This window comes from Colobus angolensis, unplaced genomic scaffold, assembly GCF_000951035.1.
Source record: "Colobus angolensis palliatus isolate OR3802 unplaced genomic scaffold, Cang.pa_1.0 Scaffold104, whole genome shotgun sequence".
NCBI classification, from domain to species: Eukaryota; Metazoa; Chordata; class Mammalia; order Primates; family Cercopithecidae; genus Colobus; species Colobus angolensis.
The window spans coordinates 9,810,778-9,833,699 of NW_012111364.1; the positions used below are offsets into that span (position 1 = coordinate 9,810,778).

Here is a 22,922-nt window from a genome sequence, read left to right on the forward strand (position 1 = left end):
CTCAGACTGAAGGTTGCACTGCAGGCTTCCCTGGTTTTGAGGCTTTTGGACTTGGACTGAGCCAAATGAATATATACATAATCCATGTTTAATTGTGGGACTTTGTAATCGTGTGAGACAATTCTCTCTAATAAACTCCCTTTTACATATATGTGTATCCTATTGGTTCTGATCCTCTGGAGAACCCTAATACATCTTGTTTATTTTTTCTCCACTGCCTTTTCCTCTTCTTCTAGGCTTACCTAGACCACCACCATTCCTTCCCTCTTTCCTATTCTGAAGTAAAAGTTGTTTTTTCTCGCTTAGTGCATGGTATTCTGCCCATTTCCCATGGCTTCCCTCAGTCCTGCTCTGTTTATTCTTCTTGCTCTCTTAAGAGGAAATTCCTGCCTCTTCCTTGGCTTTTTCCAATTGGTCTACGTACTGGTTTCTGTTGTTCCTAGAGACACACTGAGATGTTTCACGTCTCACTGTCACTTCTTAGAAGGGCTCTCTCTACCTCGTCTGCCTGCCGAGCAACCTCTTGGGGAGACACAGGTACTCCTGAGTCATTGAACTTGATCCGTTTGGTGTTGGCATGTTAATTTATCTTCTTACACCACCTCCCACTTCCTTAACATCAAAAGACAAGAATAATTATTATTTTCCATGGTTGATGTGAAGAGTACCAATAACTTATACAAAATGCATTGCAGTTAGGAGAGAATAAATGGCAGTGAATGCCCTTATTAATGTTATTCTATCAGTATCAGCTCAGATACCATCTGTTCTGTGAGCTCGACTCTGAATCATATCTAGTTCTTCCCTGGGTTCATTGTGATCTATTCTTAACTGCTTTAAAACAGTAATTATTCTGATTCTAATTAGTGATCCTTCCTAGTAAAATTTAAATTTTTTAGATCTCTTTCTCCCACCCCTGCCCCAGCCTTAGCAGTATTTTCTTATTTCTTTTTTGTAGGTACAGGTTAAATCACTGGTCTTCTTTCATTTGTGGCTAAATAAATGTTTTGCTGGAAAAGTAAAGAGTTCCCAGTTCCATGAGATCTATAGTTCTACAAAATGAATATATACATAATCCATGTAAATATTTCACTTTTAAAACAATTTTTAAATATTTAGATAAAATTTAATTTGTGCATGTGTGTATGTGTGTGAGACCAGAGATGGCGGGGGGTGGGGGGAGGGTCTCACTATGTTGAGCAGGCTAGTCTTGAACTCCTGGCCTCAAGCCACCCTCTTACCTTGGCCTTCCAAAGTGCTGGAATTGCAGGCGTGAACCATTGCACCCAAACTCACTTTTTGTTTTTGTCTCATGCATCCGTGTGAAGAGACCACCAAACAGGCTTTGTGTGAGCAACAAGGCTGTTTATTTCACCTGGGTGCAGGCTGGCTGAGTCCGAAAAGAGAGTCAGCAAAGGGTGGTGGATTATCGTTAGTTCTTACAGGTTTTGGGATAGGCGGTGGAGTTAGGAGCAATGTTTTGCGGACAGTGGGTGGATCTCACAAAGTACATTCTCAAGGGTGGGGAGAATTACAAAGAACCTTCTTAAGGATGGGGGAGAGATTTGTAAAATGTAGATAGAAGACCTACTTTCCCACATTGCTTTCCCACATTGCTGTCCCACATTGCTCTCAGGTTTAAAATACATCAATTAGGATACAGCAAAGTCTGTTTGATACTGAAAACTTTCCAGCAAGAATAATCCTTAGAACAAGTCATCTCTCATCTTTGCTCTTGCCTGTAACTACTAAGTGACTACTCTATCTTCTGCGCTTAGGGATTTTAAATTGTTGGCATTTTTGATTTAGCCGGGAATGCGTTGTATGGGGATATCAAACCTGCATGCTCCCCAAGCATTGACTGTAGTCTGATCATAGTAGGTCGTGCACATATAATTTTACTATTTCTCAATTTATTTCAGTGCTGATGTAATTAGTAAAATACGATTTAAGAGTGTTATGATACTCTTTTAAATCGTGATGTCTTTTCTTCATCAAAGAGATACTTAAAAGCACATAATCATCTTGTGGAGGCAGGTTGACAAAATACTTTTTGAGATTCTAAAAGGAATCTTTGTACTTAAAATGTTTAAGGACCACTGATGTATTTTGGCTTCATGTATCAATCAGATTTAGATTTTATTTTATTGTTTTAGAGATGGGGGTCTCCCTTTGTCGCCCAGGCTGGAGTGGAGCTCACCGCAGCCTCAAACTCCTGGGCTCAAGCTATCCCTCTGCCTCAGCCTCCTGAGTTGCTGGGACTACAAGGGTGTGTCACCATTTTTTGTAGAGATGTGATCTCGCTGTGTTTCCCAAGCTGGTCTTGAACTCCTGGTTTCAAGTGATCCTCTTGCCTTGGCTTCTCAACGTGTTGAGATTACAGGCGTGAGCCACCACTCCTGGCCCCGATTTATTAATAGATTTTATAAGGACATTTTAGGCCTCACGCATCAGTTTCTCAGAACAAGCTTTTCTCTGCACTGCATACTAAATCAGACGGTAGTGAGACAAATAAACGGTGATGATTTCCCTAAGAACAAATCAAGTACAGAAAACTCCCTAACTGTCAGAACAGCAGGTAGTCTGGACCGATCTCTGAGGCTATCCTTAAACAGGTGCACTGAGACGCAAGGTGCTGGAAACAAAAGAGCTCCTCCTTGCGCCCTCCCGCCGCCCGACTTAGTCCTGCTCCGCCCGGGCCACCCCGCGGCCCCGCCCCTATGCGCGCTGGTTGGTCCTCGCAGGCATGATGAAACTTCCCGCACGCATTACAGGAGCCAGGTCGGTATAAGCGCCCGCAGTCTAGGCGGCCGGCACGCTCTCCGCTGCCCGGCCTCCGCTCACCGTATTTCCTTGACTTGCTTACGCCCAGGTGAGCCGGACCCCGCGCCCCGCGCCCCGCGCCCCCCGCGCCCGCACCCTCCTCGTGTGCCCTGCGGCTGCTCCGGGAGGAGGGGGAGGAGGATGCGCTCTTAAGCCTGGCACCTGGCAGACGCGGTTCGGGGGCGCCTGCTGATGCTACGGCTCCTGCGGTAGAGAGGGCGGGGCGGACGCCTAGCGATTGTTGCGCAACTGGCAGCTAGCGGAAGGACCTCTCTGTCCTGGTCCCCTGAGGCATCAAGAGGGAACCGCGACCGGGAGGCCGGGCTGCTCCGGAGAGAAGGCAGCGGCGGTCTGAGCCCCTGTAAATGTTATATGTGTACTTTTTTTTTACTATGTGTCGTCGAAGCCTGTGGACATTTTCGCAGGCCGGGTCCCTGCGGCGGACGGGTCGGAGCGTGCTGGTGGCCAGGTCGCAGTCAGGCGTCGCGTGGTCCTGATCTAGGAAGAAGAGACTCTGGCTTTATTACCGCCTCGGTGTCTGTGCTTTCCCCTTCAGCTGCCCCCGTCCTCACCTGGACCCCTCACCTTCCTCCTCCTCTCTCACCCCCCACCCCTGCCAGTCCCCACCCCTCTCTGTAGACTGCAAGACTTAACAAGTGACTTGCCGAGCAAACCCTGCGGAGAATAGGTCTGTTTAGGGACACAGGCGGCCAAGTACAGAAAAAGGCAGAAGAACTAGCGTGCCTTTTTCAGTGGATGCCATTTTACAGGGCTGGCTTCAGATGATTGTTATAGTTTTAAATAAAAGGACAGTTTTCTTCTCGGCCCTTGGCCTACATTATTTCTTTACTGTCCATTGCCCTGGGCGCTTGACTAATAATTTAACAGCAGTTTTTTGGTTTTTTTTTTTTTAATTTTAAATCATGATTCATAGCATTGCTGTAAGAGTAATTAGAGGTAAAATAGGGCTTGAGCCTGTCTGTAGTTGGTTACTTACTGACATCTTAACATAAAAGTAAGGTGAGAGGGTGAAGTTTTAAGTAACGTTAAGTGGAATAGAAATTAAATGCCCTGAAACTGCCATGTCCGGTTCGGTAGGCGCTAGCTACCTGTAGCTGTTGAGCACTTGAAATGCTGGCTAGTCCTAATTGAGGTGTGTTGTGTTAACTACACTGGATTTTGTCGTTGGAGTAGGAAGAACAGTGTAAAATATCTGCTCGATAATTTTTTATATTGATTACATACATGTTAAAATGATACTATTTGTAACATTGAGTTAAGTATATTTAAAATTAATTTCACCTTTTACTTTTAATGGGGCTACTAGTATATTTAAAATTACATACGTGGCTCACATATTTATTGGACAGCACTGCTCTAGAAGTTTAAGAAGAAATAAGAAAAATGTTGAGAACAGGTCGCGGTAGTAGGAACTTTGCCCTCCTATGAGACCGATTCCAATAAAAATAATAGGTTATAGTTTTAATTGGCCTTTTCCTACTAGAAAAAATAAGTGTACTTTACATGCCCCTTTGTTCTCCCTCTTTCCCCTCCAGTTTAGTGTTTAGCGTGCATTTATTATAGCAGGATTAATACAGGGATTCACTAAGCAGCGTTAAGAAAACTTAGGTAAATGATTCCCTGAGGACCACACTTGATTTTCAAAGCACTTTCCTAACCCATTTTTAACTGGTATAGAGTCAAAGGCAGATGGCTTATTAGTAGTCATCTCATTTAAATCTTATGGAATTCCAGTAAATCTCAAATAATTTATTATAGGCTATTTGGGCTATTTGGTCAAGTGCATGGAAGGGACAGCATAGGACATGTGGTACTTCATTTCCAAATTGCTTGAGATGATTTTCATTATAACCATATATTATTTGGCTCTGGTTTTCTGGAAAAGCCAGCTAAACCTTTGGTTCTTTTAGATATAAATGAAATATCACCAAAGGATTGCTCAAAGTGACTTACGCAACTTGAATATATATTTTTTTCCTTAGGGTGTTTATCCCAAATTATCTGGGCATTTGCTTCAATTTGCAGTTTTTTTAAAAAAACACCAAAATAGTTATTTTTCAAGTTAGAGATGTTTTCATAAAAACAGTCATTTTGAGCTGGCAGCAGCCAAATAAAGTAGCCCTTTATTTCACTGTTGAGAATTTGAAATTGGAAAGTAATTAACATATGTAAGGATGACTTACTTGCTTCCTGGATTATAGGGATGAGCCAAGTTTTTATTAGGGATGTTGTTGCTGTATATGTCCCACCTAATTTGCTTCCTTAGTGAACAATGCAACTTTGAGACAGAAATATTTGAGAACATTTTTGTCACTTAGGACATTTTGATAGTGCACATTTTGTATCTTCTATTAACTTAAAATGTTTTATTTGTTATAAAGCCAGGATATCTGATATCAAATTAAATTGTTTTCTTTTCCCTTTAGATTTTCTTCAATCACATCTGAATAAATCACTTAGAGGTTACCTAGATGTAATATAGTGAAATGCTTAAAAGAGCTGTGTATCTTAGTATTACACTTAACAGCACTATGATTTTCTGTTGTACCCATTATATTATACCTGCAGCTAGTTCGGATAAAGAGAGGGCATTTAACTGTCAAGACAACCTGAGAGGAGACTCTAGTAATCTGGAAAGTCTCTTGGATCTTTGAGGCATTTTGGGATGGAGAGAGTGGGCCTGGGATCTCTGGCTAGGCTGGAGCCAGCCTGAATTTGTATCTATATCTTGGAAGCAAACTTAGAATGCAGAGACAGATGTGGCCTGAATGCTGCCAGCTCTAGCCAACCACTAAATCCTAAGGTGGGAGAGATGCAGGCTTTGACTAGGTGCTAAGCTGCTGTAGCCCGTTGAATGTAGAGGTCACTATATTTTCTGAATACCTGTAAGTAAATTAAATCATTCTCTACTCCCGTGTGCCTGCCAACCTAATGGGGAATCCCTATAGAAAAGATGGTTTAAATTTTAGTCTTTGAAGTGATTTATGCATGTTTCTGGAATCAAGATTTAATGCAGACTTGGATTGGATATTGAATATTTTTGATTTATCTGCTTTTATCTCCATAGAGAGCTTATAGCTTCATTGCACCATGTGTGGCATTTGGGCCCTGTTTGGCAGTGACGACTGCCTTTCTGTTCAGTGTCTGAGTGCTATGAAGATTGCACACAGAGGGCCAGATGCATTCCGTTTTGAGAATGTCAATGGATACACCAACTGCTGCTTTGGATTTCACCGGTTGGCAGTAGTTGACCCGCTGTTTGGAATGCAGCCAATTCGATTGAAGAAATATCCGTATTTGTGGCTCTGTTACAATGGTGAAATCTACAACTATAAGAAGGTAAGGAGAAAGAAACCAGATGTCTGGATGTGATTAAACTTAAGAGTTTGTTGGTCACGATGATATTACATATTCTGTATCATGCTTTTTACTTTGCAAGGCACTCTATGTTCGTTATCTCATGTGCTCTAAGTATGTAAATAGGGAACTGATGAATAAAAAGGTGAGTGAAATGACATGGTCACAAAAGAAGTGATAAAAATGAGAATTACAGTTCAGTTTCTTTGACTCTTAGAATTTTTTCTCCTTCTCCCCAGCTTTTCATTTTGAAAAAATTTCTAACATACAGAAAAGAACAGAACAGCGAGCACCTAGATTGAATAGTCATTAATGTTTTGCCATATTTGCTTGATTTTTCTTTTACACACACACACACACACACACAAACACACACACATTTTTGCTGAATCATTTGAGAGTACAGTGCAGATATTATGACACTCCTAAATATGTAAGCATTTATCTTCTAAGAATAAGGACATTCTTCTACATAACATCAATGCCATTATTAAACCTAAGAGTCCATAATACCACCTAATATCCAGTTTATTCTTAAATGAAATTTCCCTAAGTGTCCCAAGAATTTTTTTTTTTTTTTTGAGACAGAGTCTCACTCTGTCACCCAGGCTGGAGTGTAGTGGCGTGATCTCGGCTCACTGCAACCTCTGCCTCCCGGGTTCAAGCAATTCTCCTCCCTCAGCCTCCCAAGTAGCTGGGACTAGACACCTGCCACCATGCCCAACTAATTTTTTGTATTGTAGTAAAGACAGGGTTTCACCATGTTGCCCAGGGTGGTCTGGAACTCCTGAGCTCAGGCAATCTGCCCACCTTGGCCACTCAAAGTGTTACCAAGAATATCTTTATAGCCGGTTTTTGTTTGTTTTGAGCTAGATTTCATTCAAGGTTCATGCGTTTGGTTGTGATGTTTCTTGGTATTTTTTGAGACTTCTTGATAGATAACCTGTCATGCATTGATAAGAGGTTTATATCCTAATCACATTTTGGACATTTTTATCTCTGAACAATAGCTTTTGTCATTGTTTGTTGCCTGCTCATAGGAACACTCTTAATAACAGTCTTCTCATTTAAAAAGTTTTAAAATAGTTATTCAGGAGATTCCTTTTACACATTTCTTTATTCCTTTATTACGGGCCTACTATGCACCAGACATCATTTTTCTAGGTGATTGGAGATGAAATGGTGAAAAGGAAAGGCAAGAATGGACTTTCCTGCTAGTGGGAGGTAGAAGAAGAGAGTATTAAAACTTTTCTCTTTCTGAGTCAAATCAGTGTCATATACGTGAGAATGCCAGGTGGTGGTATGGCATTGTCAGCTTGGCTTTCCCCTTAAATGAAATAGGAAACGCCCTGCTTCCTTGAACAGTGTTGTTTCTTTTTATTAAAAAGTTACAAGAAGTTAAATATTTTGAAAATAATTAATTTCTATTCTGAATTAGCCGAATGTTTTATTTGTAAAAGTAGAGAAGTTTGTTCCACAAGCATCTAAGCTTATGTAGTTGGGTCAGCTAGCAAACTGTCTAATGAGCAGAATGTATATTTTAGGCTTATATAAAGTATTCAAAAATCCCCCCCCCCCATACCTCCCTTTTGGTAAAAATAAAATTTACCACTACAATAAAATACAGCCAGAGGTGTGCTGGGAGTAGAGGGAGACTGAATGAAAAACAGGAGGAATGGGGTCAAGACTAGAGCAAAGAGCAGGACCTCTCCCTGCAGGGGAGTATCAGGGGCCTGCAGCCAAGTCAGATGACAGCATGACTTCAGGAGGTAAGATTTGAGGGCTTTTATCTAAGATGCAGCATTGGAATTTGGTTTCAGGGGAGTAGGAAGTGATACATCCGTTACCCAAAGGACCCTTCTCCTTTTTAAATAAATTACCTGCAAAGTTTAGGCCAAAGAGGTGGGCAAGGTAGATTTTGGAAGCTGTTGCTTGCTAATATCAGTGAATGCTTTATAGTCACTAACCCTTCAGGCAGTTCAGCCCAGAACAGTCAGCAGAAGACTGTTTCCAGACCCCACCTGCTAGTTATAGATCATCCCTGATAGAGCAGAGAGGGGTGACCAGGTAGTGACTTTACAGTCACTAGAGGCAAAGCCCATTTTTGGACAGTTCAGTGAGGGCTTATAGACAAAAGATCCACAAATGATGGAGTGAGCTGCATGGAGGGTGAAGCATATTTATGGGTCATGCACATACATAATAGGTTTACTTTTTGAAATTTGAAAGCATGTTTTAAGCTTATCTAGGATTTCCACCTGATTTAAACCTCTTCTTTCTCTAATATCAGCCAAAAACCTGAGTACAAGGTTCAAAGAGGAATATATCAAGGACTTTTCATCCTCATAGTTTGCCAGTGATGGTGGAGAGTGTCAGAATTGGGGAGTAGCCTAATCAAACCTTCCTGCTGTGCATGCAGTGGCAGACAGTCCCTTTGCTGTTCCTTTGGGGCATGCAGACTAATAAAGTGCCACCATCATTTTGTCTATAAGTAAGGAGTAGCTTTAATGCTACTGCAGTGGTGGAAGCATTGGGCATTGTCGTCCACCCCTGGGGACCAGCAGCTTTGTTTTGGATCATGTATCTGTTATTGTGATGTAGCCATTTATTTTTCATGGAATGGTGCCAAATGATGTTTGTCCCTTTGCTTTACATTTTCATAGCTAGGACTTTGAAGCTGAACTGGAGGAACTTCTTGGCCAATACTATCTTCTCAAACCAAAAATTTTTAGTTGCAGAAGACACGTTTTTTTAGTGTCATGGCAACCAGGCAACCTGTTATCTTAACTTACAGGTTGAGCATCCCTAATCTGAAAATCTGAAATTTGAAATGCTCCAAAATCTGAAACTTTTTGAGCACTGACATGATACTACATGTGCCTTTTGATGTCACAGTCAAAATGCAGGTGTAAAACACACAGTTTATTTGGTGTGCCCTAGGGAAAAAAGACCCTCTCAGCCCCCTTCAGCTGCAGTATAACTTTTCTACGCATGCCCAGATTTCCCCGTGCAAGCATGCCCACAAAGAGGAATAGAATGGCACATGTGCAAGCTGGACACACCAATGGCAGGATCCAGGATCCCCACAGATGGGACCTCTGCGCATTACCCATTGTGTATTTTTGCTTATTTTCTGCTCTGTGGTGTTAAGATACTGAAAATGTCAAAAAGACCTGTAGATACTTCTTTGAGCAGCAATGATAAGGAAAAGTAGAAACATAACACAGAAAGTCAAGCTATAGGAGAAATTGGACTGTAGTGTAAAGGTTTAGATTACATGATGAAAATGTGTGATAGAGATCTTGAAAGGCTGGAGCTACCTGCATTCATAACAGAAGAAGAGGTCATGTCAGTTTATAAAATCAAAGAGAGACTTCCAAGACAGAAGCCGTTGTTAATGAGGCAGATGACTCTGGAGAAACACTAGAAAAAGTCATTTGGCCGAGTGCCTCCTCAACCTCAGAGGACCCGCTTCCTGGTTGCTCAGCTGCTTCTGATATTTCTTCTCACCTAAAAAAGGAAAAAAAAAATACAGTGTACAGTAACCTTTTAATCAAAACACAGCATTGTCAGTGGAGTCTGAAAGCCTGCCATTGTTTGTACAGCTGTTTAACTGCTGATACAGGTATTCTGGTGATACTACTATGCTACTTATTATTTTCTTACTGTGTTAATGGTAGGTCATATTTTTTATATGTATGAATAAGTGTATGAAAATGATTGCTCTTTAGTAGCATGTAAATTCAGAGTCAGGAATGATGGTCAATGATGTCAAACAGCCACAGATTTGCCACATGGTAGCTGAGATAGTGACACCTTTGCTTTCTGATGGTTCCATGTACACAAACTTTGTTTCATGCACAGAATTCTTCGAAATATTATATAAAGTTACCTTTAGGCCATGTGTATAAGATATATGAAACATAAATGAATTTCATGTTTAGACTTGGGTCTCATCCCCAAGATATGTCACATATATGCAAATATTCCAAAATCCAAAACACAACACTTCTGGTTCCAAACATTTCAGATAAGGGAGACTCAATCTGAATATATATGTATTACATACATAGTATGTATATAATATGCATTTCCATCCCTCCGCAGATTACTGTTCTGGCACATTCCCATTATATTCTGTTTATCAGACTGCAACTAAAATTTTCATGGGTTCAGCTTCATGTTGAACAGAATTTGCAGATTATGAGTTGAAACAAACCCTAGTTTGATAATGCTGTGATTCTCTTAAATCACCAAAGTGCATGAAAGGATTATAGAGCTCAGAAATACTGAAGCAACTTTGCAATAAAAAATTATTAGTGAATGTATAAGGAATCTAACATTTTGGTTTTGCTATTGCTTCATAAGATGCAACAGCATTTTGAATTTGAATACCAGACCAAAGTGGATGGTGAGATAATCCTTCATCTTTATGACAAAGGAGGAATTGAGCAAACAATTTGTATGTTGGATGGTGTGTTTGCATTTGTTTTACTGGATACTGCCAATAAGAAAGTGTTCCTGGGCAGAGATACATACGGAGTCAGACCTTTGTTTAAAGCAATGACAGAAGATGGATTTTTGGCTGTATGTTCAGAAGCTAAAGGTAATAATAATTTTTTCTATAGACTTTCATTATTGTCTTGGTTGTATGTTTTCTTTTAAATTATATTTGAAAATCTCTTAGAGAGCAATCCAGAATTTTACAAGTGACTAATTAAGTTATGAGTCTTTACCTTTTATTAAAAAAACAGAGGAGTTGTACTCTCCTTTTCAGCACTTAAATTCTGTAATACTTGAAGGATGATTCTTTAGTGCAGTCATTTATTTTTTGCTATGCTAATATGCTCTACGTCTGGCTTGATCCTAAGTGTAGTCTTAAGTTTTCCTGTGTCATCCTATAATGGTCGGGTTGACTCTGCGATTATTGCACTGTGGTACTTTGCTGCAGTTATAGTACAGCAGATATTAGGATTTCTAAAACAGCTTTATTGATAATTCACATACCATGTAATTCACCGACTTGAAGTATGCAGTTTGGTGGTTTTTAGTGTATTCACAGATGTTGGTAACTGACACTCCAGTCAGTTTTAGAATTGTTTTTCCACCTCAAAAAAAAAAAAAAAGAAAAGAAAATCAAATCCTATGCCCTTTAGCTTAGTTATTGCTGGCAGGATCAACTAGGTTTTTTGTTTTTGTTTTTGTTTTTGATTTTGGAGATGGGGTCTTGCTCAGTTGCCCAGCCCAGGCTGGAGTGCAGTGGTTTGAACATAGCTTAGTGCAGCCTTGAACTCCTGGGCTCAAGCGATTCTCCCACCTCAGCCTCCCTAGTAGCTAGGAGTATAGGCATGCATCACAACACCCTGCCTCCTGTGCCCTTTAGCTTTGAATTCCATCTCTCCATATCCATCATCTACACCCCCGCAGTTGTAGCCCTGGCAATCACCAATCTTTCTGCCTCTGGATTCCCTATTCTGTATGTTTCATATGAATGGGATTATATATCATATGGGCTTTTGTGACTGGATTCTTTCACTTGGCATAGTGCTTTCAAGATTTGTCTATGCCGTAACATGTATCAGTACTTACTTTTTATGTTCAAATGATACTCCATTACATGGATACACTGCATTTTGTTTATCCACTTGTCAGTTGATGGACATTTAGGACATTGTTTACCCCTTTTGGCTATTACGAATAATGCTGCTATAAACATTGGTGTGCAAGTTTTTGTGTAGACATTTCTCTTGGGTGTATATCTAGGAGTAGAATTGCTGGCACACATGATAACTATGTTCAGTTGAAGAACTACCAGATTATTTTTCGAAATGGCTGCATTATTTTTTATTCCCTCCAGCAGTGTATTAAAATTTCAGTTTCTCCATATCTTCACAAACACTGTGTGACTTTTTAATTCTAGCCATCCTAGGGTATGTGAAGTGGTATCTCATTGTGATTTTGATTTGTATTTTCCTGTTGACAGTGATGTCCAGCATCTTATCTTATGCTTATTGGCCATTTGTGTATCTTCTTTGGAGAAATATTTGTTCAGATCCTTTGCCATTTTTTTTTCCCGCTAGGGATCATTTTATTTGAAAAACATAATAGACTTTATTATTTTATTCTGAGCAGCTTTAGAAAAAATTGAGAGGAAAGTGCAGAGAGTTCACATATGCTCCCCCTCCAGTGCCCCCTCCCGGTTTTCCCAACTCTTAACATCTTGCGTTACTGTGCTACATTTATTAGATTTGATGAACTGATACTTATATATTAACTGAAGTTCATAGTTTATGTAAGGGTTCACTCTTTATGTTTTATAGATTTTTGGATTTGACAAATGTTTAATGCTATGTACCCACCATTACAGTATTATATAGAACAGTTTTATTGCCCTAAAAGTCTCCTGTGCTTCACTTACTGATTCCTTCCTGTCCTCTTCCTCCTAACCCTCCCCACCCCGCCCCCCCATTACTGATCTTTTTACTTTCTCTTTCACTTTGCCTTTCCCAGAATGTCGTATAATAGTTGTAATCATATAGTGTGTAGCCTTTTCAGACTGGCTTCTTTCACCTAGCAGTATACATTTAGGGCAATGTATCTTCCGTGTTTTTTCATGGCTTGATAGCTCATTGTTTAAATTGCTGAATAATATTTCATTTGTTTGCATGCACTGCAGTTTGTTTATCTGTTCTTGAATTATACATCTCTAATTGGGTTACTTTGTCTTTTTGTTACTGAATTGTAATAGTTTCTTATGTATTCTAGGTAGAAATCCCTTCTGTTCATCAGGGTTGCAGGATACAAGATCAATATACAAAAATCAATGGTGTTTGACACACTTTAACTGAATATTATGTACTTAAAATGAGCAATCTGAAAATGAAATTAAGAAAGCAACTTCATTTATAATAGCATCAAAAAGAATAAAACACTTAGAAATAAATTTAAGAAGTGTAAAACTTGTACTCTGAAAACTATAAAACATTGTTGAAAGAAATGAAAGAAGATCTAAATAAACGGAAAAGTATCCCACGATCATGAATCGAAGGCTTAACATTATTAAGATGTCAGTCCTCCCTAAACTGATTTACGGATTCAACTTGATCCCTATCAGAATCCCAGATGAGTTCTTTGTAAAATCTACAAGCTGGCTCTCAAATTCATATGGAATTGCAAGGGACTAAGAATAGACAAAACAATCTTTTGAAAATGAGGAACAAAGTAGGAGAACTCATACTTACTGATTTTAAAACTTACTACAAGACAATGGTAATAAGGACAGTATAATACTGGCAGAAGGATAGATGTATAGACGAGTGGGATAGAATTGAGAGTCAGAAATGAACACATACGTATATAATCAACTTATTTTTGACAAGGGTGCCAAGAGTATTCAGTGGGGAAAGAAGTTCGAAAACTGGCACAGTGGCAACCAGATATGTAAACATATGCAAAACCTGGAGTTGAACCTTTACCCAACATCATATACAAAAACTATGGATACAAAAAAATGCATCAAATGAATCCATTTTGAACTAATCCACATAAATGTAAGGGCTAAAACTATAAAATCCTGAGAAGCAAACATAGAAGTAAGTTGTCATGACCCTGGATTTGGCAAATCTTTCTTAAATATGAGACCAGAAACAATAATACAAATTGATAAATTGGACTTCATCAAAATTAAACAGCTTTGCACGTCTAAAGGACACCATCAAGAAAGTGAAAAGACAGCCCGCAAGTTGGAAGAAAATACTTGCAAATCATGTATAGCACTTTTTGATGGTAAACTTGAGGAAGACATTTATTTTTTATCCCTTACCTACACAGTAGTAACATCCTAAAATCTCTCTCCCTGCCTCTTTTTGCCGTTCTTTAAATCCTTTCTCACTTAATTTTCAGATTTAACGTTGGCCAAAGCAGGGATAATGAGATCAGTCAAAGGGGTACTTAGGACGCTAGTGACAGTGTTTGTACTGATACCGCAACTGCCTTATTTTCAGGCGTTTCTAGTGTGATCAGATGGCAAAGAGCAAGTATATATATATGTATGTCAGTTGCCAGGACTGCTGGGCAAGCCTGGTAAAGAGAACAGCGGGGAAAAGCAGCCTCCTGCTCCCCTGGGCCTTCTTTGAGCCTGATGATCACTTGATATGGAACTAGAATCACATCCAGTTTACCCTCTGAAATTCCTTGATTGTTGTTTTCTATATCCTTGACACTGTCCTTTTCCAGACCAAATTATCTCATCTGGAATACTGCAATAGTTTTCCCTTCTCAATGCTTTTAGAATAACCTGTCGAAAACTCATCTGATTATAGTGCTGCCTGCTTAAAACCTTTTAATTACTCCCCATTCCCTATGTGGGCTGCGTAGCTCACTTGAGCTCTGCTAGCTGGTGAGGGAATCTGGGTCCTTTTTCTGGTATTTGAATTCAGTGCTACACAGGTTACTGGCTGGGTAGACAGTCTCAAATTGTAAATCACGGGTATTCCATGTAGATAGTCTGTTACAATCTACAATCAAACATTGATGTTTGTGTCAAAGATCATGGTGGTGTGAGGTTGGGTACTGTCTGTGAGAATTTATTGAGGAAATTTAAGTTATATGGTTTTATTCACATATAGTGTATAACAACTAGTTAAAGGATAGATGTCTTCTTATCTGACTTCAAAGTAGCTAAGAGTGGATCATTTGTACTTGTTAAAGGTCTGGGAACCATGGTTATTTTATTTTGAGATGGAGTCTCGCTCTGTGGCCCAGGCTGCAGTGCAGTGGCCAGATCTCAGCTCACTGCAAGCTCCGCCTCCCGGGTTTATGCCATTCTCCTGCCTCAGCCTCCCGAGTAGCTGGGACTACAGGCGCCCGCCACCTCGCCCAGCTAGTTTTTTGTATTTTTTAGTAGAGACGGGGTTTCACCGTGTTAGCCAGGATGGTCTCGATCTCCTGACCTCGTGATCCTCCCGTCTCGGACTCCCAAAGTGCTAGGATTACAGGCTTGAGCCACTGCGCCCGGCCGGCTATTTTCTGAAAATACCTCAGTGATGACAAATGACTACCAGACTATCATCACATTAGGACTCCAGTTCATCCCTTTGCTTCATAAGTATGTCTTTTCCTTTTGTATATATTTGCTTTGGTATAGAAAATAGATTTTCTTGATTAGAAATCTAAGAAGAAGAAATTGAACACTGGAGGTTTTTCTATTTCTTTGAATTACTAAAAGTTAGTGTAATTTGGCAGTATATCCCTATGCCATTATTATCTCTCCAGTAAGTAGATGGTAGGGCTTAGGAAAATAGGAAATTTTTTTTCCTATTTTGCTTATTTAATGGCCATGTGTTTGTATTAAAAAGGGAAAATAAATAGGAATATAGAGGATGTTAACTAATCGTGACAGTTATTGGGAAGGGTTACCTAATTTGAATAAAGGTATCTTTTTGAATTTGTAGGTCTTGTTACATTGAAACACTCTACGACTCCCTTTTTAAAAGTGGAGCCTTTTCTTCCTGGACACTATGAAGTTTTGGATTTAAAGCCAAATGGCAAAGTTGCATCTGTGGAAATGGTTAAATATCATCACTGTCGGGATGAACCCCTGCACGCCCTCTATGACAATGTGGACAAACTCTTTCCAGGTAGCAGACCCGCGTCCACCTCTTCCCCATCCTTCTCCAAGGGAAAAGAAATTTTAAGTTGTACTCTCCCACCATTGGAATGATTTTAGTTTCAAAACCTACTTCCTGTTTTGTTTGGAGGGAACACATTACGATTTGGCAAACTCCACCATTGAGTAAATACCATCATGATAGATGTTGATGGTTGTGTATTTCATTTCAATCACTAATCCAGCCCAAGATTTTCTGGAGCTGTTTGGTTTACTTGCTGTGTTTATAGGTTTTGAGATAGAAACTGTGAAGAACAACCTCAGGATCCTTTTTAATAATGCTGTAAAGAAACGTTTGATGACAGACAGAAGGATTGGCTGCCTTTTATCAGGTGAAATCAATGAAAACTAATTATATTTCGTGTGTGTTGAATTGAAATGATTTGTAGCCATCCCTTTTGTTTTTACTATAAAATATTTTCTGTGTGATTTAATCTTTCCTTCATTATCGGATGGAAACAATCTTTTATAAGCTGCATGTAATAGTCATAGTCGTACTCCAACTTGAGTTACAGTACAGCTATGTTATGGGTGTTAAGAGTGAGCCAGTGGGTGTTTGGAGTTCTGTGTAGTGATTTTTAACCAATTCAACTACCACTGTTATCACCGTTTGTATATTTTTCTCTTACTGAAGTTGATTTCAGTTTATAAAACTCGGGGATTTTAAATGGTAAAACTATGATCTTGGTGCTTATCAGGAATATACATCTTCTGTCCCTGTCTTATGCAAGGCACATAACTAGGACACTTCCACTTCCTCTTTTGCTTGTAGGGGGCTTGGACTCCAGCTTGGTTGCTGCCACCCTGTTGAAGCAGCTGAAAGAGGCCCAAATACAGTATCCTCTCCAGACATTTGCAATTGGCATGGAAGACAGCCCCGATTTACTGGCTGCTAGAAAGGTAAGGTGCTGTCTCTGTCCCTTGTGTAGTTAGAGTAGACTTATTATTAGAGTGAAAATGGAGTCAATAATGGGTGATTCTACTTCTGCTGCTGTATTGACTGGGACAATTGTTTTAAATTAAATGTACTAAAATAGAATGAAATGGCTGTTGAATATGCACTGTGTTGTACACTGTCCTCTGTGTACTTTTATCTGTTATGACCCATACAATTCTCACAAAGATCCTATGATGATAATTATGCTCTTTTGAAAGTAAAGGTATCTGGGCATGGTGGCCTACACCTGTAATCCCAGCACTTTACAAGGCTGAGGGAGGTAGATTACTTGAGGTCAGGAGTTTGAAACCAGCCTGAGCAACATAATGAAACTCCATCTCTACAAAAACTGCAAAAATAGCCAGGCTTAGTGGCGCCTGCCTATAGTCTTAGCCTCTTGGGTGATAGAGCCTAGGTGATAGAGCAAGACCTTGTCTCAAAAAAAATAAAGAAAGTAAAGGCGTAAGTCAGGTGCAGTGGCACACACCTGTAGTCCCAGATACTTGGGAGGCTGTGGTGGGATGTCTGAGCTCAGGAGTTCAAATCCAGTCTGGGCAACATAGCAAGACACCGTCTTGAAAAATTTTTTAAAAAGATTTTTTGTTTGTTCGTTTGTTTTTTTAAAAAGAATGTAAAGGCGTGGTATCGTGGCTAACACTGCAGGCTTTGGAACCTGACTTGTGATTTGAAATCCTGGCTCTACTCATTGATGTAACAAAAATAATAGTGTCTGCTATGGGGAAATTTTAAGGTGAAATGATATAATTCATGTAAAGTAAGTAGGATAGAACTTAGCATGTAGTAAGTACTTAATGAGTGTTAGCTGTTATTATTATTTTAAAAAGTACTGTATTTAGAATACTGTGGGCAGAGGGCAGCTTGTCTGTATTCAGTGAGCAGGAGACCTAGTTCCCACTATGGAGAACTTTCATAGCATGGATGAGAAAAAGCTAGAGAGCAGTCTCAATGCAAAGTGATCAATGCCGAGAGAATTCAAAATAGCCAAGGGAAGTAGAATGAGGGGAGGGGTCATTCTATATAAGAATAACATCCTGGATATAAAATTAGGCATTTCAGAAGGACCAAAAAAGACCAAGCTTAGTGTGGGACCATGTTGGAGTAGAGAGAGATGAGGTGGGTTAGGTAAAATAGGTAGGGAGGGAGGTGCCAACGGGGAGAATGGCTGAAGCCTTGGCACCAGAGGAGCTGAGGTGAGACTTACTTCCTGGTGGTGGAGTTGAAGCAGGCGAGGAAACAGTGCTGGATGGGGCTTGTATGTGGTGGGCTGTACAATCATTTTTCTTTTTTTCCCACCATTGTTAATTCATAAAGCTTTGTGAACTCCTGTCCTGTTTGATTTTCAAGGGAAGTTATTTTCTTTAACAAATAAATGGGTATTTCTTTATATAATAAGGTGGCAAATCATATCGGAAGTGAACATTATGAAGTCCTTTTTAACTCTGAGGAAGGCATTCAGGCTCTGGATGAAGTCATATTTTCCTTGGAAACTTATGACATTACAACAGTTCGTGCTTCAGTAGGTAAGGTATTATGATATTATTAAATAAAAAGCTTTTTCTAATACTGAAAAAAAGTAAGGTTTAAAAAATTTATTTCAAGCCATAGTTTAAAAATGTTATTTAAGGATGAATGCAAATTAAATCCCTATGTTACTGATTATTTAAGACCACTTAAGAATTCTCTGAATCTCTTTTGGAGTGAAGGGAACAATAAATACATAGTTCAACCGCCACATTGTTGGTATCACTGCTGGTGTTTCCCCAGGGAGCAGATACGTATTTTCTGCCCTCTGCCTCCCATTTCTCTTAGAGTTTCTCGGGCTACAGTCTGTATACAGTGAGGCAATAGGTCTATTTGGTAATGCATTTTTGATAAGAAATACTCATTTTAGATATATTTTGGTAAATATTCCATCACATAACTTACCAGTCACTAGCTATCATTGCTCTGCAAACAATATTAATTTTATTTTGTAAATAATGTATCTACTGAGATTGGAGGTATACCCCAAATTAGACTGATCCAATGTTAACTAACCTTTGTATGCTACTGCCTCCCTTGAGAGACTTGCCTTGGAGGGCAAAAATATCTTCGGTATTACAATGCTTTATGACCCTCCAAAACATCACAATAAATAAGCAGATAGACAGGATAGCTCTGGTATTGGAATTTCATGGGGCTGGGGTGGGGTTAGGAAAATAAGTGTCTATCACCTCAGCTCTCTAGCTGAGGTGATAATAAAAACAAAACTGAGAAGAAACACTAGTTTAGAGGGATGTGGTGGAGGACCAAGAAGGCAAGTTTGATAACTTATATAGTCTCCCCAGCTTTATGTGAAATCTGGTAAATGGGGAGTGGCAGGGGGAAAGTACCTAACAAAATTAACACTAAACCACCAAAATGGCTGTTCTTATTTTTGTGTCATAATACCACTATGAAAGGCATGATTTTTAGGTATTTGAGTCATTGTTCAGCTTAGCATAGTTTTGAAGTGAACATTCTTGGTCTGAAATCATTAGAATTTTAAAACCTGTTTATAAAATGACAGAATGGTTCTGGGTTATTTTATTTTACAGTAGTGCTTTTGGATTAAGTACATCTAAATGGCTTGTAAATACAAGGTCATTATTGTGGAAACTACTTTATATTAATATGAAGTCCAGTATGGTAGTAACACTTTCAATTATTTCCAAAAATCAAATCAAAGGCATTTTTGGTGGAAGGTTATGTTGACATTAAAGTTAATTTCTCTCTCTCATTTAAGGTATGTATTTAATTTCCAAGTATATTCGGAAGAACACAGATAACGTGGTGATCTTCTCTGGAGAAGGATCAGATGAACTTACACAGGGTTACATATATTTTCACAAGGTAACCACTCTGAAGTGGAGGAATATTCGTGCTATATTAAGAAAACTATGAATTGTTTGACTATTTCTATCATCTTTCAGTATGACAGTAATAGTTTTGAGTGTCTTGTGAGGTTACAAAAGGGAATCTGATAATGTTTGCTTTCTATCTCTTGGGGAAGAAAGAAATTTTAATGTGTAAGATGATTTGTATTCTTTAAAACTAGTTACAGCTGGGTGTGATGGCTCATGCTTATACCCCCAAGCTGTTCAGGAGGCTGAGGTGGGAGGATCACCTGAACCCAGGAGACTGAGGCTGCAGTGAGCTGTGATTGCGCCACTGCACTCCTACCTGCTTGACAGAGCAAGACCCTGTCTCTTAAAAAAAAAAAAAAAAAAAAAAAAAAGCTAAAAATAAATAAATAGAACTAGTTAAGCTTCTTGAGAATCACCTTTCTGCCATTTCTTAGCATCCTGTGGAATTATGACTGTTGCCCAGTGTGTTCACTTTATTCTAATATTAGCAGTTTGGTAGGAAGGAAGGCATGTTTTGTAAAGCACTGCTTACCTCTGTTCAGTTATTTACTCCTTCCCTAAATTTGTTTAACTTTTTGTCTTATCCAACTTTAGGATTGGAGAGGGAGAAAGAAAAACTGCTTTGTGTGCCAAAAGCAAAACTCTTGGTGTTTTTGTTTGTGAAATAGGCTCCTTCTCCTGAAGAAGCTGAGGAGGAGAGTGAGAGGCTTCTGAGGGAACTCTATTTGTTTGATGTGCTCCGCGCAGATCGAACTACTGCTGCCCACGGGTAATACTTTCAGAGGCTACTGTAAAACAAAAACAAAAAAACACCAAAAAAAGAAAACCAAACCAAAACAAAGAAAAGCTCAATACCCTGAAAAAATAAAAATCCATAGCTGATTGGCTGTATGTTGCATCTAGTTGGCTATATGTCACAAAGTGTGACTTTTATAGAGAAAATGAAGCTGTTTCTTAACTTTGTCCCAAAAGAATCAGGCCACATTTCAAAGTGTTATTGTGGTACATGGAGAGAAGTCTTCTTCCATAGGTTGTTTGAGTTGGAGTTTTCACCTTTAAAAGGTAACAACATTCTGCTCACATCTGAACAGCCAAGATGGAAGAGGGAAGGCTGCTGCAGCAGCCACTGTTAAGTGTTTTAAAGAGAAGTAAAGATTGTAAACATCATGTGACAAGTACTGAGTGTCCACCGTGCCTATTTGGTGCTGTAGTGACCCTGAGGGGATAGGGTAGTGAAGATGCAAGGGGTTTGATTACATTGTAACGAACCAGGTGTCTTTGGTATCATTTCTGGTTGTCTAAAGTTATGTTGAAGAACTGAAGACTTTTACTGTACAGGATAAACAACTGTCATTAAATGTTTTAGTTGCCTCTGCTGAATCACAGCTAGATCAGGATATAATTAAACATGGGTTTAGGGAATGAACTGAATCTGGTGATTATCCTCTCTACTTGTCCTAACTAGAGTCACTAGGCTTCAGGAAACCGGTGATAGGGAATTTGATGAAATATAGTGGGACTCTGGTTTAAATTGCATATTGTATGTGAATTGTTAATCAGTGGTTAAAAAAATACTGTATTGTCATCACAATTGTTAGAAGAGATGGTCTCACCTAGAAAACACTGAGTAAGAAAGGTTCAGGCAAGGTATTTTCTTAAAGATTGGGTTACTCATGATTTGTAACTTTTTCTGCTTTTTGAAATATGCATTCAACTATTCCTAGAAGGGAAAGTAAAAGTAATAGTCTCAGTTAGTTTTACTCCCTCAATGACATGGTATGTATATATTATTTTAAATGAAGATTTTTTTTTATATTTATTCGTTAGTGTAGAGCAGTCATTAGGGGGCTTGTATTTGACCGTATGACCTTAACATTTCTTAGGATCTGGTTGAATTGATGGGAAAACTGAATCAGAACCTAAACTGACAGGCACTAAATACCCATTTTAATTTAGATTTTCTTCTTTTCTCCTTTAAGCCTTGAACTGAGAGTCCCATTTCTAGATCATAGATTTTCTTCCTATTACTTGTCTCTGCCACCAGAAATGAGAACTCCAAAGGTAGGTAAATCAACTCAAGATAAAAACTGTCCATTGCCATCAGATTATATTTGTAATTTTTAACTGATGCTCCTTTTTTTTTTTTCATGTCAGAATGGGATAGAAAAACATCTCCTGAGAGAGACGTTTGAGGAGTCCAATCTGATACCCAAAGAGATTCTCTGGCGACCAAAAGAAGCCTTCAGTGATGGAATAACTTCAGTTAAGAATTCCTGGTTTAAGATTTTACAGGAATATGTTGAACATCAGGTATAATGTCTTTAAAAACGTTTTCAGGAATGCGACAGTTTGGATGCAGAGCTGTCATTGCTGTTCATTCTGTATTTAGTTTGAATGCTTTGTCCCTGTCAGAGGGATTCACAGTCTCTGTAAACACTTACCTCTTTTATAAGAATTACATAAGAGTTAAGTAGCATGAAGGATTATAAAGTAGCATCTAGAATTGAAAGAGAGAGGAGACTTACTACTTATCATCACTGATCTTCATTTATCAGATTTTTGGGCACCTGCTGGGTGCCAGATCTTGTTAGGCACAAATGACTAAAACAGAGCCACCACGTATTAAAAATATGCATATGAGTGTTCTTTAAAAGGCACTGCAGCTATCCATATTATGAATACTTTAGCATTTTCTAAGTGATGGGTGATTCAAAGGGTCTCATACAATTTACAGTCATGTCTTACCTGAATGTTTTCTGTTTTGTGAGACCAGAGTAAACAAGCATTTCCTGCCATTTAAAAAAAACTGTTTTGCTCCTATATGCTTATTCTTACAGGTTGATGATGCAATGATGGCAAATGCAGCCCAGAAATTTCCCTTCAATACTCCTAAAACCAAAGAAGGATATTACTACCGTCAAATCTTTGAACGCCATTACCCAGGCCGGGCTGACTGGCTGAGCCATTACTGGATGCCCAAGTGGATCAATGCCGCTGACCCTTCTGCCCGCACACTGACCCACTACAAGTCAGCTACCAAAGCTTAGGTGCTCTTTATGCTGTAATGTGAAAGCAAATATTTCTTCTTGTTGTATGGGGACTATGGGGAGTTGGGGAACAATGAGAGTCAACTCAGGCTAACTTGGGTGTGAAAAAAATAAAAGTCCTAAATCTAAAACATTGCTGTAGTCATTTATGCTCATACAGTCTC

General features: G+C 39.1%; 1 protein-coding gene across 5 annotated transcripts; it reads left to right on the forward strand.

The window, feature by feature from the left end:
• The first annotated feature begins 2,681 nt into the window (after window positions 1-2,681).
• Window positions 2,682-22,889, forward strand: ASNS (asparagine synthetase (glutamine-hydrolyzing)). 5 transcript variants are annotated; one of them, XM_011943215.1, is made up of 14 exons: window positions 2,682-2,872; window positions 3,230-3,511; window positions 5,271-5,306; window positions 5,912-6,183; window positions 10,570-10,807; window positions 15,654-15,839; window positions 16,099-16,200; window positions 16,641-16,768; window positions 18,220-18,346; window positions 19,591-19,697; window positions 20,380-20,480; window positions 21,691-21,772; window positions 21,866-22,021; window positions 22,549-22,889. In XM_011943215.1, the coding sequence occupies exons 4-14, from the start codon at window positions 5,935-5,937 to the stop codon at window positions 22,756-22,758; spliced, it is 1,686 nt and encodes a 561-aa protein (XP_011798605.1). In that variant the 5' UTR covers window positions 2,682-2,872; window positions 3,230-3,511; window positions 5,271-5,306; window positions 5,912-5,934; the 3' UTR covers window positions 22,759-22,889. The 5 variants fall into 5 exon arrangements, with proteins under 5 accessions (XP_011798605.1, XP_011798597.1, XP_011798614.1 ...); XM_011943207.1 differs by lacking the exon at window positions 3,230-3,511; XM_011943224.1 differs by lacking the exon at window positions 3,230-3,511 and having other exon boundaries at window positions 5,986-6,183.
• The last annotated feature ends 33 nt before the right edge of the window (window positions 22,890-22,922 follow it).